The sequence below is a fragment of the Loxodonta africana genome, chromosome 8, assembly GCF_030014295.1.
Source record: "Loxodonta africana isolate mLoxAfr1 chromosome 8, mLoxAfr1.hap2, whole genome shotgun sequence".
In the NCBI taxonomy this organism is placed as follows: domain Eukaryota; kingdom Metazoa; phylum Chordata; class Mammalia; order Proboscidea; family Elephantidae; genus Loxodonta; species Loxodonta africana.
The window spans coordinates 47668855-47688585 of record NC_087349.1 but is presented as its reverse complement, the minus strand read 5'-3'; the positions used below and the strand labels follow the sequence as shown (position 1 = coordinate 47688585).

General features: G+C 36.8%; 1 protein-coding gene across 2 annotated transcripts in view; it reads left to right on the top strand.

Moving 5' to 3' along the window:
• MAGI2 (membrane associated guanylate kinase, WW and PDZ domain containing 2) overlaps window positions 1-19731 on the top strand; it is a 1483873-nt gene that overhangs the window by 1227423 nt on the left and 236719 nt on the right. For both annotated transcript variants that reach the window (XM_064289914.1, XM_003407180.4), the window contains exon 10: window positions 2961-3599. In XM_064289914.1, the coding sequence (XP_064145984.1) occupies window positions 2961-3599 (639 nt within the window). The remainder of the gene's footprint in view (window positions 1-2960; window positions 3600-19731) is intronic.

Genomic DNA, 19731 nt, shown 5'->3' with positions numbered 1-19731 from the left:
TAAAAAGAAAAAAAAAAAAACCTAACCCAATAGGAAAAAAAAACAGACACATGAGATGTGTGAAAGAGGAAAACTGAATGACCAACAAACATACGAAAAGACTCTCACCTAAAGTAGCCATTGGGGAAGTGTGAATTAAAATCATGATCACACCCAGCAGATTAGTGGAAATTAAAAAGTCTGAGAATACCTGGTATTGTGTCAGCTGGAGAGCAATGAAAATTCTGATATACTACCAATGGGAGTGTAAATTGATATAACCTATTTTGTTAACCGTTTGCCATTGTCTTAAAAAGTTGAAGATGCATACGGCCTATGACCCAACAACTCCATGCCAAGGTACATACCCCAGAAAAACTCTCCCATATGTGCACTGGGGCTGTGGAAAGTAGTTCATGGAAGAGTTATCTTTAATAGACAAATCTTCACAAGAATTCCAGTGTCCATCAGCAGGAGAATGAATAAACAGAAATAGTAATTTAGTCATCCGATAGAGACCTTACTGGAGTGAAAATTAATGAACTACAGGTACAGGTATCAAAATAAATATCACAAATATATTTTGGAGGAAAAATTATAGAAAATATGTATACTAAAAGGTTTAAAATATTCAAAACAATACCAATGTTATTTAGGGATACCTAGATATTTCATGGAAACTCTGGTGGCGAAGTGGTTAACTGCTACGGCTGCTAACCAAAGGGTTGGCAGTTTGAATCCGCCAGGCGCTCCTTGGAAACTCTATGGGGAATTTCTACTCTGTCCTATAGGGTTGCTATGAGTCAGAATCGACTCGACGGCAGTGGGTTTGGTAGACATTTCATGAAAAATACGAAGAAGAACATGAGAATAACAAATCTCAAATGCAGGACAATGGTTAGTTACCTTTGGAAGGAGCAGTGGGGCAATGCAAGTGTGTGGCAAGGTGCCACATGGGGGGTGGGGTGCTTCAACTAATATGAGCAATGTTTTAATCATTAAGCTTCATTGTAGTACACAGGTATTTATTATTCTTTTAATCTGTTTAATGCCTAAAATATGTAGTAATGTACCAACTTTAAAAATAGAATTGGGAGGAGAAACAAAATAGTCTATCAGAATCAGACACTTATCTGGGACTCTGGGAACCAACTGAAAATGCTGCCCAAAGTATCCCAGCTGCCCCCCATCAAATGAGGAATCATAGAAACAGTCAGGATGTCAATCCTAACTCAGTTCTGAGTCTCGGTCCAATGTGGCAGCCAACGCACCAGCACCCTCTCTGATAGATGTAGTTGAAGAGTGTAGTTCTATCTAACAGATCACATAGTCTGTGAGTGGTATTTATTAGAATCAGACCTAACCTGTATCCCTGAAGTTGTTTGTTTGGCTTTTCAATCTCTATATCTTTAACATTTTCAAATAGTTCTGTAGCATTTGGGAAGAGTGAGTGTTAATCGAGTTTATGATGTTGGTGACACTTTACTTAGGATGGTTTTATTCATAGAATTAATTTATTTTTCAAATGCATTTAATGGAAAAACAATTTTATATCATACACCAAAGAAGGACCAGGAAAGTATTCTATTCTGAAAGTTCAAGTCTATTTTTGTTTTTGATGTTTGCAGTCTTGATGGGTAAGCTCCCTAGTCAACTCTATCACCATTTACACTACCCATTTCAAAATTATCCTGATAAATTGATGTCTGTTCTGTTACTCATTTGACAATCTGTGAAAACATGTCTTTTCATCCCTCACATAGTCCTCAGCATAGTCAGGCACAATCTCAATTTGCAAGTTCAATTCTCAACTATTATGGTTTTTGAGGATAAAAATATCAATTCATGATAGAACAGTTCTCCAAAAATAAATCATTTTTCATACATAATTGAGTTTTTTAATAAAAACAATTATCTCAAGCAACCATATTTTTCTACATTTTAAGAAGGAAATTTTGTTTTTCTGAATATATTTTATAATTAATAATTTACATTCAGGGCATTTTTAATATAAAGTTAACTTCTCATCAGTTGACCTCTGCAAACCTGTAATAAGTCTCTGGGGAGAAAAGACAAATGCCTTTACTGAAAATGACCTACAGAAATACCAGTTGATCTAAGATCAGACAGTGAGTCTATGGTAGCTTCCTGATTGAAAGCCAAAGTCCTAAACCCCCATCTTCTCTTACCAACAATCATATTAATATTGGTCCACACTATTGAAACCCACTATGTGCCAGGCATGGTGCCGTGCACTTTTCCTGCATTTTCTCATTTCATCCTCACAATAACTTTACAAATGAGGAAGTGTTGCTTAAAGCAGGTAAGTACTTGCCCAAAATCACATATCTGTTAAGTTGTAGCATCAGAATATGGACCCAGTTTCTTGATCCCAAACCTGTGCCCTTGGCCTTTACTTCTGGGTGTGTAGGGCCTTTGCAATTACATCTGCTATAAATGGAGAAAATAAGTGAGAAAAATATTTTCTCTTTCAAAAAGCAGGAAAAATGGCATTTGACTCAGTCAAGTGATAACAACTAAGAAACCCATATATCAGGGTTTTTCTTTTGTTTTGTCCTGTTTTCATCCAAAACTTGTAACACCACTTCTCAGTAGTTTGAAAATTCTATTAATTGAATTGCCACTCCAGAAGATGGCAATGAAGATGACAAAGAAGCATAGGGTATGTGCTTCTAACCTTTTCTTTCTGATCCTTTTTTTCTGAACATGAAATTGTTTCTGTACTTGAAGAATAACCAAATAGCTTTTTTTTTCAGCATTTGATCATTATACTTGTTGGCAGACCTGTTGTAACCTTGAATCACCTACAGTGAATTTAAATATTATTCTAATTGATTTTCTCACTGCTTACTGAGAAACAGAGCACTTCTTCCACTAGCCTCATAAGTAATTCCATTCCTCTAAGTCAACATTAATTGAACTTACCTCATGGTGTCAACCTCTTTCTTTTTTCCTTGCAGGTGATGTCATTGTCTATATTAATGAAGTTTGTGTCCTTGGACACACTCATGCAGATGTAGTCAAACTTTTCCAGTCTGTTCCTATTGGCCAGAGTGTCAACCTGGTGTTGTGTCGTGGATACCCCTTGCCCTTTGATCCTGAAGATCCTGCTAACAGCATGGTGCCACCCCTTGCAATAATGGAGAGGCAACCTCCAGTGATGGTCAATGGAAGACATAACTATGAAACATATTTAGAATACATTTCTCGGACCTCACAGTCTGTTCCAGATATAACAGATCGGCCACCTCATTCTTTGCATTCCATGCCAGCTGATGGCCAACTAGATGGCACGTATCCACCACCTGTCCATGATGACAATGTGTCTATGGCTTCCTCTGGGGCCACCCAAGCTGAACTTATGACCTTAACCATTGTGAAAGGTGCCCAGGGCTTTGGCTTCACTATTGCTGACAGTCCTACAGGACAGCGGGTGAAACAAATACTTGACATTCAGGGATGCCCTGGCCTCTGTGAAGGTGACCTCATCGTTGAGATCAACCAGCAGAATGTACAGAACCTGAGCCATACAGAAGTAGTGGATATACTTAAGGACTGTCCCCTTGGAAGTGAGACTTCTTTGGTCATCCATCGAGGAGGTAAGACTAACCAACACTGGCTTAGCAATAAATATGTGGGTGAAACAGTTGAAACTTTTACAATGATACTGTAAAAATGGAGGCTTCTCTGCAGTTGAATGAAATTGTACTTTTAAAAATAAAGGTAAAAGAGTAAGGGAGAAAAATATGAGTCCAGGGAGCTGAGCTTTTGAATTTAGAGAGTATTTTTCATTTTTTATATTAAGTACATGTTTATGTTGATATGAACTTGAAGATTGACTCCCCAGCTATGAATGGATTATATTCCAAAAGTTCATTAATGAGAACTCATATTGCTTGCTCATCGATTAGATTAAGAAACCTGCCATTTCCCGTGGAAGCAATGCCCTGAATTGTGGTTAGGATGTCAGGTTAGCAGTTAGAAGCCAATTTGTACCCAAATATAGTATTGGTAATCACTATAAGGACCTTTGGGTGTGTTACTGTAGGCAAATCTTTTTGCTCAGGACACATCTTCCACTACTACAGGGGCTGCTCCAGCAATAGGTAGCCATAGTGATGCCCATGACCTGGGATGAAAGTTGTGGAACAGGGCTAGGGCCGAAGTTCTGGCCTGGGTGTTCTGCGTGAAGGATGGAAATAGAAGCAGTGAGGAGTATGGTAGGAGCTCTGAACCCTAGATGTTTCTTCCTTTCTACCTTCTCCATGGGGAAAGAAAGGGGTTGCTAAGCAGGGGACCCCTTCCTCACTTTTCTGCTACTTTGCTATTGGTGATCAGTGAAGCTAGGAAGATGAAAGGGGGACAGGCCCACCATAGCAGGAAGGATGCTTGAAAACAGAGCATAAAGGAAAAGACTCAGGCTGTCCTGTTTTCCTGCTTAGTGACTTGAGGACTTAGAACACTTAAAAGTCCATGACCTTCAGATTTCTTATTTGTTGTTGTTGTTATTTGCTGCCATTGAATCAGCCCCAACTCATGATGACCCCATGCACAACAGAATGAAACAGTGCCCAGTCCTGTACCATCCCCATGATTGGTTGCAGATTGGATCATTGTGTTCCATAGGGTTTTCATTGGCCAGTTTTCTGATACAATGGGATAATAATACTATCTAACATGACGGTAATGAGTCCTGGTGGCTCAGTGGTTGAGCATACCATTGATTACTGAAAGGTTGGCAGTTCAAACCCAACCAGCAGCTCCACAGGAGAAGAATATGGCAGTCTGCTTCCGTAAAGATTACAGTATGGGAAACCCTATGAGACAGTTCTACTCTATCCTATAGGTCCACTGTGAGTTGGAATTGACTGGACAGTAATGGAGGTTTTTAACCTGATGGTAGTGTCCTCAGTATTGAGTGGCCCACAATAGGTGCTCACTAAATGTGGAGTCTAAATCAGCACTTAGGCTACAGCAGGAATAGGTCAGGAGAAGCAGTGCTATGAGGAATTCATGTGAATGGCACAAGCATGGCAAGCATATGTGATTTCCTATTCAAAGCACTAAAAATAGCATGAAAGCCTGTCAATTTGAAATGCAAGTGAAGGCAGTCAAAGCTGAAAGAAGTACCTTTTAACCTTTTAGTTTATTTGACCCTCTTTGCAGGTTTTTCCCCTTCAAGGATGCCAAATATTAGGCATTTGTGAGCAACACTGCATGTATTTATGTTTTATGTATTATGTTCCTATGTTAGAAAAGAAAATACGGTAGCAAAGCAATCAAATTTACCTTCTTAAGACATAGCTACAAAATAGCACTTGACTTTTAATACTAAATATTGACAGTGCATTAAAATTTCTCCCATTGCTTTTTAAAGATTAAAACAAATATTCATTAATTAAAGAGCCATATCTTCATAATGTTCAATTGAAAATCAAATCTTTGGCAAAGGTATATTAAAAGGTATAGCGGAAAATCACTGGGCAGTAGCCACTGTATGATTCATAGAGACAAATTTGAACATATTTTATGTATAATGGCTTTTTTAAAGCCATGACATAGCAAGAGAAAGTACTGTGAAATCCTTAAATTCTTTCTTTAGATTATTATAATATGTACCTTTTCTGAAAAAAATTTATTGTATGTGGCTATTTTTTTTTTATCAGTCAAGTGCTGGGGTTTCTCTCTCTCATCAGTCAAAGTTTTGTTTGCATTGTGTTTGGAGTGAGAAACTTCTTTTATTTTGTGGGTTTTTTTTTTTTTTAGTTGGGGGCAAACTCTGGTGGCATAGTGGTTAAGAGCTACGGCTGCTAACCAAAAGTTTGGCAGTTTGAATCCACCAGCTGCTCCTTGGAAACCGTATGGGGCAGTTCTACTCTGTCCTAGAGGGTCACTATGAGTTGGAATCAACTTAACTGCAACGGGTTCGGCTTTTGTTTGTCTGTTTTTAGTATAGAATTGCAGAATGTAGTACTTTGTGAAGCTTAAATATTTCTAGTCAAAAACTTCTTGAGATACCCCAAATTCCCACATTTTGTACTCGTCTCTCTGAAGTTTTTTTTTTTTTTCTCTGAAGTTACTAGGAACTAGTACCATGTTTTTCTGATGACAGAGACTTTGTCTTATTACAGGCTACTCATTATTGCTATGGCCTCATTCAGAGAAACATAGATTTTCAAGAGCAGATTCATACACCTGGGTCCTTATACCAGGATGGTTGTTGGTTGGTTGGTTGTTTTTAAATATTTACTAGCATTTCTTTTTTATAAAGTAATAATGTACATGAGTTTTTAAAGCAAATAATGTTGAAAGGCATACAATGAAAAGTAATTTTCCCTTCTATCCCAGACATTCAATCCTGTTCCCCAAAGGTAAACATATTTTTCATACGCATACCTCCAGAAATTCTGTAGCCTTTACTAGCATATGTATGAATATATAAAGTATTTTAATAGAAACAGGATGATATTATACATACGTCTTGTAGAAAAAAAATGGTTGCTATGGTGTATTTCATTTATTTAACATACGTCAGTGTGGTATAATTTACATAACCATTAATTCACCAATTATAAGTATATACTTCAATATTTTTTTGTTAAAACTATATAGGTGTATAACCTTACAGTAATCCATAGACTGTCCGTCATTACAAAGAGTTCCCTCATGCCCATTTGCAGTCAGTCCCCACTTCCAGCCCCAGGCTGAGGCAACCACTAATCTGCTTTCTGAATAGCTTTGCCTTTCTGGAAATTTCGTATGAATGGAATTATACAGTATGTTGTCTTCTTTCACTTACCACAAAGTGATCTCTCACTTAGCATAATGCTTTTGAGATTTATCCATGTCAATGCATATATGAGTAGCCTGTTTCTTTTTATCCCTGCGAAATAGTAAGTAATGCATTGTGTGGATATACCACATCTAGTTTATTATCCATATCCAGCACATGGATATTTGAATTGTTTCCAGTTTGGAAATAATGCTGCTATGCAAGTTTGGGTATAAGTCTTTGTACATGTGTTTTCGTTTTTCTTGGGTACATACATAGGAGTGATGTTACTGCATTGGATGAAAAGTGTGTTTTTAACTTTTTAAGAAATTACCAGTGTTTTCTAAAATGGCTGTACCATTTTATATGCCCACCAGTAATGTATGAGGTTTCCAGTGTCTGCACATTGTTGCCAATTCTTGGTATGGTGCGTCTTTTTTATTTTGGTCAGTGTGTAGTGATACCTCTTTGTGGTTTTAATTTACATTTCTTTAATGACCATTAGATGATGTCCATCATTTTTTCATGTGTTATTAGCCATTTATATATCTTCTTTGTTGACATACCCATACAAATATTTTGTCAATTTGTATATTGGGTTTTTTGGTCTACTTATTAAGTTGTAAATATTCTAAATACAAGTGCTTAATGAAACACATGATTTAAAAATATTTTCTCCCAATATATGGCCTGTCTTCACCTTCTTAGTGGTGTTTTTTGAAGCACAAAATTTTTTTTATTTTAATGAAACCCAATTTATCAGTTTTATCTTTAATGGATCATTTTTGTTTGTCAGTGTTATATTTAAGCCGAGATTGCAAGAATTTTTTCCTGTTTTCCTCTAGAAGTTGTATTATTGTATAGCTCATACATTTAGGTCTATAAACCATTTTAAGATCATTTTTGTGTATAATGTGAGGTAAGGGTCCGTGTTCACTTTTTTTTTTTTTTGCATATGGATGCCCAATTGTTCTAGTATAATTTATTGAAAACACTACCCTTTCCCATTGAATTGCCTAGGTACTTTTGTCAAAAATGTATTGAGCATAAATATGAGATTAATTTTTAGACTCTATTCTGTTCACTGATTTGTCTGTCCTTATACATACTCTCTAGATTACTGTCTATCCTTATATACATTTTCTAGTTTATTGTAGTTTTATATAAAGTCTTGAAATCAGTGTGAGTCCTCCAACCTTTTGCTTCTTTATCAAAATTAGTTTGGCTATTCTATATCCTTTTCATTTACATATAAATTTTAACATTAGCTTTCTAATAAAAAATTAAAAGACTTCCTGAGGTTTTAGAGTTACATTGACTCTATAGGCTACTTTGGATAATTGCCATCTCAACATTGGGCTTTTCAATTCATAAATGTGGTAAACCTCATTAATTTGAATCATCCTTAATTTCTCTCAGCCACATTTTTTGGTTTTCAGTGTACAGATCCTACACTTTTTTTGTTAAACTTATTTTTAAATATTTTATTCTTTTTTATGTTATCACAAATGAAATCATTTTCTTAATGTCATTTTCTGGTTGTTGCTAATATATAAAAACACATTTAATTTTTGGTTTTGGTTTTGTATATTGGAATCTTATTATACTTGCTTATTAGTTCTAGGAGGATTTTTTGTAGATTCTATAAGATTTTGAAATTGGGTTATAAGATTTTGAAATAGATTATTATGCTATGTGTCTTAGGCTGGGTTCTCTAGAGAAACACAACCAGTTAGGCATATATAAATATATCAAGAGATTTATATCAAGGAAATGGCTCACCCAGTTGTAGATGCTGGAACATCCCAAGTCCAAGGGTCAGGATAGAGGCTTCTCCTGATTCATGTAGCCACAGGGGCTGGCAAACCCAAGATCAGCAGGCCAGAGAGCAGGGCTCTTGCCCACAGGCTGCGAATATCAATGAATCCCAAGATCGGCAGGCAAGACCACAGTTAAGCTGCTAGCTCAGGTCCCAAAAACCGGAGTTCGGAGGAACAGGAGCTAGCTTCAGGATCCAGTACAAGCAAAACCTCTGAGCCTTGCCAGAATGTCTGTGATATTCAACGCAGGTCTCACGTCCAAGGAAACTCCCTTTTAATTGATTGGCTGCTCACAGTAGATCCTACCATAGGGGTGATCATGTATCAAATCTCAACAGGCAAGTGATCACAACATTATACGACTGCCAAAACACTGAGTATCATGGCCTAGCCAAGTTGACTACAATTTTAACCATCACACCATCATTTAATAAAGACGGATTTATTTCTTTCTTTGCAATGTGTATGTTTTGATTTATTTTCCTTGCCTTATTACAATGGCTAAAGCTCTAGTACAATGTTGAATAAAAGTGATATGAGTGGATATCTTGCCTTTATCTCAGTTTTAGGGGGAAAGCATTAGTCTTTCATCATTAAGTATTATTTTATGTATAGGTTTTTTTTAGATGTCCTTTATCAGGTTGAGAAACTATTTTTAGTTTGTTGAGAATTTTAATAAGCAGGAAGTTTTTAGATTGAAATGATTATGTCTTTTATTAATAAAGTATATTAAACCCACTGCCATCAAGTTGATTCTGACTCATAGCAACCCTACAGGACAGAGTATAACTGCCCTATAGAGTTTCCAAGGAGCGCCTGGCAGATTTGAACTGCCGACCTTTTGGTTAGCAGCCATAGCACTTAACCACTACACCACCAGGGTTTCCAATAAAGTATATTACATTACATGATTTTTAGATGTTAAGTATTGGATTTCTAGCATTAACCCTACTTGGTCATGATGTATAATTCTTTCTATATGTGCTAGATTCTGTATGCTAATATTTTGTTACGGATTTTTACACCTGTTGGGATATTGGTCTCTAGTGTTCTTTTCATGTGATGCCTTTGTCTGGCATTGGAATTAGAGTAATATTGGCCTCATAAAATGAGTTGGGAGATGTTCCCTCTCCCTTTATCTTTTTAAGGAGTTTGTAAAGGATTGACAATATTTCTTTCTTAAAAGTGTGATAGAATTCTCTAAAGCCATGGAGGCTGGGTGAACTTTCTAAAATATTGCCCTGAGATAATCTTGAAACCTTAAGCCAAAAATATCCCCTGAAGTCTTCTTAAAACCAATAAAAAAAAAAAAAAAATAGGTTAGCTTAATTAGTAAAGAATGTCTGCCTTGAACATTGTGCTCATTTAAGTACTATCTGTATGGGATCAAATTTACAATAGCAACTCAAAAGACTAGACAGGAAACTTAAGGGCATTGAGTTTATTTTAATAGAGGAGAAACAATTCAGAAAAGGAGGATGAGAATGGTTGCACAACTTGAAGAATGGAATCAATGTCACTGAATTGTACATACAGAAATTTTTAAGTTGGTGTATGTTCTGTTGTGTATATTCTCAATGTCATGGATTGAATTGCGTCCCCCCAAAATGACTGTCACCTTGGCTAGGCCATGATTCCCAGTATTGTGTGATTGTCCACTATTTTGTCATCTGACGTGATTATCCTATAGAGGTAAATCCTACCTCTATAATGTTAATGAGGCAAGATTAGAGGCAGTTATGTTAATGAGACAGGACTTAATCTGCAAGATTAGGTTGTGTCTTAAGCCAATCTCTTTTCAGATATAAAAGAGAGAAGTGAGCAATGAGACATGGGGAACCTCATACCACCAAGAAGTAGAGCCAGGAGCATGTGTTCTTTGGACTAGGGCCCCCTGCACTGAGAAGCTCCTTGGCCCAGGAAGATTAATGCCAAGAATCCTCCCCGAGAGCTGACAGAGGGAGAAAGCCTTTCCCTGGAGCCGTAATCCTGAATTCTGACTTCTAGCCTCCTAGACTGTGAGAGGAGAAATTTCTCTTTGTTAAAGCCATCCACTTGTGCTATTTCTGTTACAACAGCGCTAGAAAACTGAGACACTCAACAACAATTAAGATAAATTAATTTTTTAAAAGTTTGATAAAACTCATTAGTGAGGACATATGGGCTAGACTTCTTTGTAGGGAGATTTTTTAGTTTTTTTAATTAAATTTATTGACTTGATTTAGGTCTATTCTGTTACTTTTTTAGTCAGTTTTGGTAATTTATGTCTTTCTCAGAATTTTTACAGTTCATCTAAGTTGAACTGATTATCACAAAGTTTTTTAAAAAATTTTGTAAAATTCTTTTTAAGAACCATCTTTCAGATTCATTGACTTTTTTATGTTTTTCTGTTCCTTTGTTTTCCATTCTTCTCTTTAGTATTTTCTCCCTCTACTTACTTTGTATATTGTAAAAATGGTGTGGTGGGGGTATCTGACTTCCTGTGGGGGGAAGGAGAATCAAGATCAACAGTCCAAGGCTGATTCCTATGAGGTAGAGATTAGACATGCCTCCTCTCTTAAACCTTTTTACCAGTTCTGACACCAGCTGTCCCTCCACTGCACTTTCTACTTCTCTACTGGATTTGATAATTTGTTGCAAATTATCATGAGATAATACTCATGATTATGGGGAAGTAACAGATTACAATTCAGGATTAGGAACGACTCAGGATACATGTCTTCAGTCAACACAGCTTCTCAGTCATGCCCACAGACAGGCCTCTCCCTGGTCCTCAACCTCTCAAGCCTTGGCCCCTCAGCCCTTCAGCCCTCTTAGGCCAGGCCAGCCTCTGCCCTGCTTAGAAAAGTGTTACAAAACTCTTTAGATCCACCAATAAGTGCCCAGAGTCATCCCACTCTACCAGTAAGCCTTAGACGGAAGGCATTCAGTTTTCTCACTCCACTCTGTGGGCTGAGAAGCCCACTGCACCGTCTCCTGCTAGTTTCCTGGTTCTGCTACCTTTGCTGTCACCATTTCTCTGCTGCTGCTTCTCGCCGTCTCTCACCTTCTCTGGTGTTACAGCTCTCTCTCTGTCTCCTGGGTCTAGGAGGCTCTCAGCTCAGGGACCCCAGGTCTAAAGAATGCACTCCATTCCTAGCTCTTCTTTCTTGGTAGTAGTGAGGTCCCCCCTTTCCACCTCTGGGATGGCTCATCTTAAGTCTAGTGGAAAGACAAAACTGACCAATCCCCTCATTAGGGTTCCATATGCCTTATATTCATGGTCCCACCCCCTTAAGAGTGCCATGCACCTTATTTGCATGGTTAGCAAGCTGTCCAATCCCCTTGGTGGGCCACAAACATCTTATTTGCATAGTCCCACCCAATCATTTGGTGGGAGTTACAAGACCATGGTTAGAAAGGCCATATAAAAGCAATTCATTGCACTGCATATGTGCTTTATTTTTCTTTTCCTGTCTTCTTGAGTTGAAAGCTCAAATGAATGATTTTAGAACTTCCTTTCTAATATAAGTATTTAAGGCTATATATTTTACTCTTAAGTACTTCTTTAGCTGTAGTCCATAAATTTTGATATGCTGTTTTCCTTTTTCCATTCAGTTCAAGATATTTTCTCATTTCCTTTGTCATTTCTTTTTGGAATCAAGGGTTATTGAGAAATGTGTCATTTATTTCCCAAATATTTGGGAGTTACCATTTTTTCCCTTTGTTTATTTATAATTTAATTTTGATATGGTCAGAGAACATGTTTTGTAGATTTCAGTCATTTTAAATGTATAAGGACTTATACTATACTATGCTATGCTACGCTACGCTACGCTATACTATACTATATTATGGAGCCTTGGTGGTGCAGTGTTTAAGAACTCAGGATGCTAATCAAAAGGTTGGCAATTTGAATCCACCAGCTGCTCCTTGGAAACCCTGTGGAGTAGTTCCACTCTGTCCTATGGGGTCTTTATGAGTCAGTATCTTATACTATACTATATTGTATTATATGTATAGAGACTTGTATTATATGTGCCTTGCTTTTTTTAACTTAACAATTTATCTTGGAAGGCTTTATGTATTAGTTCAGAGATATGCTTCATTATTTTTAAAAACTTATTTAATCAAATACCCATGGATGAATATTTTGGTGGTTTTCAGTCTTTTTCTATTATTAAAAAAAATACTTTCTATCGTTGCGCATCTATCTCTGCACAAGAGAGTAGAGCTATAGTATACATTCATTTTTGCTTGCTTTCAACAATTTTTTTTTTTTAGTACCCACAATATGGTAGGCATTTTTTGACTCTGGAGACAAAGCAGCAAACAAAGCCAGCCATGACCTTTTTCTCATGAGGTTTACATTCATTTGGAGAGAGACAGATGAAAAATAAATGAGACCATAAACATGTTCTTTGTTTATTTGTTACATTTATATCTCATACTCACCTGGGTTTTATCTGTTCTTGAATATTAATTTTATAATCTGTTGCCCTACTGAAAAACTTATTGTTGCTCTCTTTTTTTTTTTTTTTTAATTCATTTCTTGGGATTTCTGAGTAAAAATACACACCTACAAATAACAATCACTTTGCCTCCATCTTTCCTATTTACATATGTATGACTTGTGTAATTCATTTTGCTGCTATTTCTGGAACACTTAATAATGGTGATTATGGAAACTCCTTTCTTATTCCCAACTTAAATGGAAACAGTTCCATTTAACATGATTAAACACAATATTAGCTTTTTTCTATGAGATGCATATTTGCCATGTTAAGGAAACATTCCTGTTTCCTTAAGAAAATTTAACAAAAATGGATAATGAATTTTATCAAAGGCTTTTTGCCACCCATAGAGATGATCTTTTTTTTTTTTTCTCCTTTGACTTATCAGTGTGATGAATTGCACTAAAACATTTATTATTATTGAAATATCCTTTCATTCTTGGAATAAACTATATTTGATCTTAACATAGTATGCTTCTCATGTGCTCCTAGGTCCTATTTGTTTATATATAGTTGTTTGTATTGATATTTATGTGTGAGATTGGTCTGAAGATTTCCTTCTTGCTTTCTTTTCTGTCAGATTTTACTGTAAAAGTTTGCTGGTTTTGGAAGAACATTCATTAGCTTTCCTTCTCTGTCTCTGATCTGAAACAAATTAACACTGAAATCTATTCTTTGAATATTTGATATATTCCTCTTTTCAAAGCATCTAGTTCTGGAGGGTTGAGGTTGTTATTTGTTTACTTAGGCGGGAAGGTTGCTTTTTTACAATGTCCTCAATTTCTTCCTTAGTAAATGGTCTTCTTAGAGTTTCGTTCTTGCCTGGGTTCTATTTTTGTAATTTTCCTATAAAATCATCTCTTTTATTCCAGTTTTCATATATATTTAAATGGAATTGAACCAAGTATTCTCTAAATTTTTCTTCCAATTTCTACTGTACCTAAGATTATTTTATTGTTTTTCTATCATTCTCATTTCTTAGTAATGCTATTTTCTTAATTAGGTTGGCTACTAATTTTCTATTTCAGTGTTTCTTTTCAAGAAACATAGTAGTTTGTTTATAAATAATTTCTTGGCTGAAGCTCAGGCTAGTATGGAACAGGAAATTATTGCACGTTTTGTCCAGGGAAGTGGTGACTTGATGTCCGGAATAAAGCGAACCCAGAGTGATTTATTATTTGATCATATTCTTTATTCATGTTTATATTAAAATTCAGCAAAGTCCCTTACTTAAATTGTGAGCCTCCCATAAGTTACAGTTGATCAGAATTTGAGTAGTTTCCTTCCTACTCCTAGAAAAAAAAAAAAAAACTCCTAGAAAACATGATCCAAAAAGTTTTCACTAAAACAGAATACTTCCTTCTCAGCCTATCTCATACAATGATTAACTAGTATCAGTAACGCACATGTTCTTCTCCTACATTCAAGGAGGATTATGGGTATTTGAGAGGCATCACAGACTATAAACAGGCTTTGTTTGAAGGCAAGGTATAAAAATTATGGACCTAGAGAATTATTTCTATGTAGAGAAAACTCTAACTCTAAATTTTCGAATAACCTATTATCAGACAAGAACACTGTATCACAATTTTTTAACTGCTTAGAGAAAATATTAAAAGCAAATCCATTGGAAGTATTTATTTCTTCATAATGTGATTACTTTTTTCTAAAAAAGAAGACTTTATTTGGAAATAACTTTAAATCACATAAAAGTTGCAAATGTAGTAGAACACCATATACTCTTTACCCGTGTTGTTGTTAACATTTTGCCCCATTTGCTTTAATTAGTATGTATGTGTGGATGTACTCGTGTGTATTTCTGAGCCATGTAAGATTAAGTTGCATACACCACTTCCCTTTACCCCCAAATATTTCAGTGTTTATTTCATGTTACTACTTGTTGAGAGTAACATGAAGTAAACAATGCCGGAGATCAAATGATAGAATTTTGCAAGACCAACGACTTCTTCATTGCAAATACCTTCTTTCACCAACATAAACGGTGACTATACACATGGACCTCGCCAGATAGAACACACAGAAATCATATTGACTACATCTGTGGGAAGAGACAATGGAGAAGCTCAATATCATCAGTCAGAACAAGGCCAGGGGCCGACTGCGGAACAGACCATCAATCGCTCATATGCAAGTTCAAGCTGAAACTGAAGAAAATCAGAGCAAGGCCAGGAGAGCCAAAATATGACCTTGACTATATCCCACCTGAATTTAGAGACCATCTCAAGAATAGATTTGACACATTGAACACTAGTGACCAAAGACCAGACGAGTTGTGGAACGACATCAAGGACATCATCCATGAAGAAAGCAAGAGCTCACTGAAAAAACAGGAAAGAAAGAAAAGACCAAGATGGATGTCAGAGGAGACTCAGAAACTTGCTCTTGAGCATCGAGCAGCTAAAGCAAAAGGAAGAATTGATAAAGTAAAAGAACTGAACAGAAGATTTCAAAGGGCCTCTCGAGAAGACAAAGTAAAGTATTACAATGGCATGTGCAAAGAGCTGGAGATGGAAAACCAAAAGGGAAGAACATGCTCAGTGTTTCTCAAGCTGAAAGAACTGAAGAAAAAATTCAAGCCTCGAGTTGCAATAGTGAAGGATTTCATGGGGAAAATATTAAACGACTCAGGAAGGATCAAAAGAAGATGGAAGGAATACACAGAGTCATTATACCAAAAAGAATTAGTTGATGCTGAACCATTCCAAGAGGTAGCATATGATCAGGAACCAATGGTACTGAAGGAAGAAGTCCAAGCTGCTCTGAAGGCATTGGCAAAAAACAAGGCTCCAGGAATCGATGGAATATCAATTGAGATGTTTCAACAAACAGGTGCCGCGCTGGAGGTGCTCACTCGTCTATGCCAAGAAATATGGAAGACAGCTTCCTGGCCAACTGACTGGAAGAGATGCATATTTATGCCTATTCCCAAGGAAGGTGTTCCAACCAAATGTGGAAATTATAGGACAATATCATTAATATCACACACAAGCAAAATTTTAATGAAGATCATTCAAAAACGGCTGCAGCAGTATACCAACAGGGAACTGCCAGAAATTCAGGCCGGTTTCAGAAGAGGACGTGGAACCAGGGATATCAGTGCTGATGTCAGATGGATCCTGGCTGAAAGCAGAGAATACCAGAAGGATGTTTACCTGTGTTTTGTTGACTATGCAAAGGCATTCGACTATGTGGATCATAACGAATTATGGATAACATTGCGAAGAATGGGAATTCCAGAACACTTAATTGTGCTCATGAGGTACCTTTTCATAGATCAAGAGGCAGTTGTTTGGACAGAACATGGGGATACTGATTGGTTTAAAGTCAGGAAAGATGTGCGTCAGGGTTGTATTCTTTCACCATACCTATTTAATCTGTAAACTGAACAAATAATCCGAGAAGCTGGACTATATGAAGAAGAATGGGGCATCAGGATTGGAGGAAGACTCATTAACAACCCACGTTATGCAGATGACACAACTTTGCTTGCTGAAAGTGAAGAGGACTTGAAGCACTTACTAATGAAGATCAAAGGCCACGGCCTTCAGTATGGATTACACCTCAAAATAAAGAAAACAAAAATCCTCACAACTGGACCAATGAGCAACATCATGATCAATGGAGAAAAGATCGAAGTTGTCAAGGATTTCATTTTACTTGGATCCACAATCAACAGCCATGGAAGCAGCAGTCAAGAAATCAAAAGACTCATTGCACTGGGCAAATCTGCTGCAAAGGACCTCTTCAAAGTGTTGAAGAGCAAAGATGTCACCCTGAAGACTAAGGTGTGCCTGACACAAGCCATGGTATTTTCAATCGCATCATATGCATGTGAAAGCTGGACAATGAATAAGGAGGACCGAAGAAGAGTTGACGCCTTTGAATTGTGGTGTTGGTGAAGAATATTGAATATACCATGGACGGCCAAAAGAATGAACAAACCTGTCTTTGAAGAAGTACAACCACAATGCTCCTTAGAAGCAAGGATGGTGAGACTGCGTCTTACATACTTTGGACATGTTGTCAGAAGGGATCAGTCCCTGGAGAAGGACATCGTGCTTGGCAGAGTACAGAGTCAGCGGAAAAGAGGAAGACCCTCAACAAGGTGGATTGACACAGTGGCTGCAACAGCGAGCTCAAGCATAATAACGATTGTAAGGATGGCGCAGGACTGGGCAGTGTTTCGTTCTGTTGTGCACAGGGTCACTATGAGTCAGAACCAACTGTATGGCACCTAACAACAACAACAACAACTACTTGAGAAATATTTAATCAGCTAGTTACTTAAACCTATAAAAGATACTTTTGAAGAAGCATTTAGACTTTAAAAACCACCACTACCACAACAACAAAAGACTTCAGATATCGTCAAAACAGATTTAATCTGAAAAAGAGTCAGTATTCACCAGTAATAAGCATCTGATACGAGAGAGAGATAAGTACTGGTTATTTGAAAAAAGGAATATTGAAAGAGTAGGTAAAGATCTAAGTGATTATTCCACATTCAACCAAACCAAACTTGCTGCTGTTGAGTTGATTCCGACTCAGTGATCCTATAGGGCAGAGTAGAACTGTCCCATAGAGTTATTCCACATTCAGTATTATATAATTTAACTTTTCACTTGATGTCAGTAGAAAATAGCATATATGACACAGCAAACTAGGTGACAGATCCACACCAAGAGGTGTGAGTGACTGCTGTATTATCAATTAATGTCCTGAAATCTCAGTGGCTTAATACAATAGAAGTCTATTTCTCTCTCATATAAGCTTTAGTTTAAGTGTTCTTGGATGGCAAATCTGGGTGCCTCTCCTCCAAGCAATAGCTCAAGGAGCCAGGCTCATCTCCCTGGTGTATCTCTGTGCCTTAGGCCCTTGGAGCCTTCCACTGGGTCCCCATTAACCAGCTGCCAGCTAGAATGCAAATAAAAGAGTGAAGGATCATGTACGAGGTCTTTGGGGCCAGTCCTAGAAGGGATGTACATCTGTTGGCCATGTCTAAGTATAAATGGAATAATGGGCAACAGAGTGTTTTATAGGCTGTGAATCTGACCTACGTGTAACAGATATTAACTGTTAATTATTGATTCGATCTTAGTCATCTAAATTATCAAATTATTTACTCCATTTGCTATTATGAAAACATCTTAAGTTAAAAAAAAAAAGTTATGTTAAAATTTACATTCCTCACAGTCATCAGGATAAATATAAATCATCACTAAGGTAGAAATATTTAGAAATGCCAATTCAGAGAAACTACTGGTTTTTAAGATACTGGATAACCTCCTCAAGAGTAAGGACTCTATCTTATTTACCATTTTTCTCTGAGAGCTTGGCATACGCATTTGTCAAATTATTTTGTTCTGTTAGGAGATTAGGGAGACAAGGATAGTCACAAAACAAAATCACCAAGATGCGTGTGTGAGTCAAATAATGCAGCTGAGTGTACAAAAATGTACAAAACTATCTTTCTACTGATTTTTTGTCTTGTCTGGGTTTTGAAATAACTTTAGCGTTACTCTGATCTCTTTGGTCATGTACCAAATCTTTGCCTTATTGCCCTTTCTTCTTCCTCTGTTCATTCCACATATGTGCTAGGTGCTGTTGTAAATATGGAGGCATCTAGTGATCAAAATAAACCCTTGTTCTTATGGAGCTTACTTTACATCAAAGGAGCAATAACAGATTATTCCTGTGTATTAATCCACCTGTTGTGCTAGTTATATGACTGTAAAATATGCCATACAACAATGGCTTCACTAAGAAAAAGCACACAGGCTTACCAACATTAGATGATGAAAAACTCATTTAGCTGGAGTCAATATACCAGATATTTAGTATAATCTTTGGAAACTAATTTACATGGTTACTTGGAGCTACTCACTTGTGGTTATCAGCTCCCCATTTGTAAACTGAAGATAACCTGTAATATTCATATCCTCTTGAAAACCCTGTTTCCATAAATGTCATTGAGTCATGAGCTTGTTTAGTTATAACTGTGCATTCATTAGTTTGGGGCCCCAGGAGAAACAAGTTGTAAAAATGGTATGTTTTCCCTGTATTATCTATAAACATATTTCCTGCTCCCTTGTAATCCACAGTGGTAATTTTCTGGAGCTCAGAGCCTAAAAGTGTACTGGCCTTATGCAAATTGGGAGTACCAAAATTGGGGATTTTGAGAAATGTCAGAGGGAAGAAGTAAAGCAGTGATGATGGTTATAGCCAACAGTTATAGTTACAAGATGATCATCACGTTTACTATTACATAAAATATGTCCAATTCGTGCAAATTGTTTTAAGGAGGGGGAAATCTTAGTACCTTTTCGTTATGACTTAAAAAAAAAAAACAACTATGAACTCAAATCTTAAAATGACCAAACCAAAAAAAAGAAGAAAAAAAAAACAAACCTGTTGCTATCAAGTCAATTCCAACTCATAGCGACCCTATAGGACAGCGTAGAGCTGCCCCATAGAGTTTCCAAGGAGCGGCTGGGGGATTCAAACTGCTGACCTTTTGGTTAGCAGCCATAGCATTTAACCTCTACGCCACCAGTGTACAATACATTTACCAAGTAAGCCTCAAATTCTCCTGGTTTTATAAATCTTAAAACTTACGTTGTAAAAA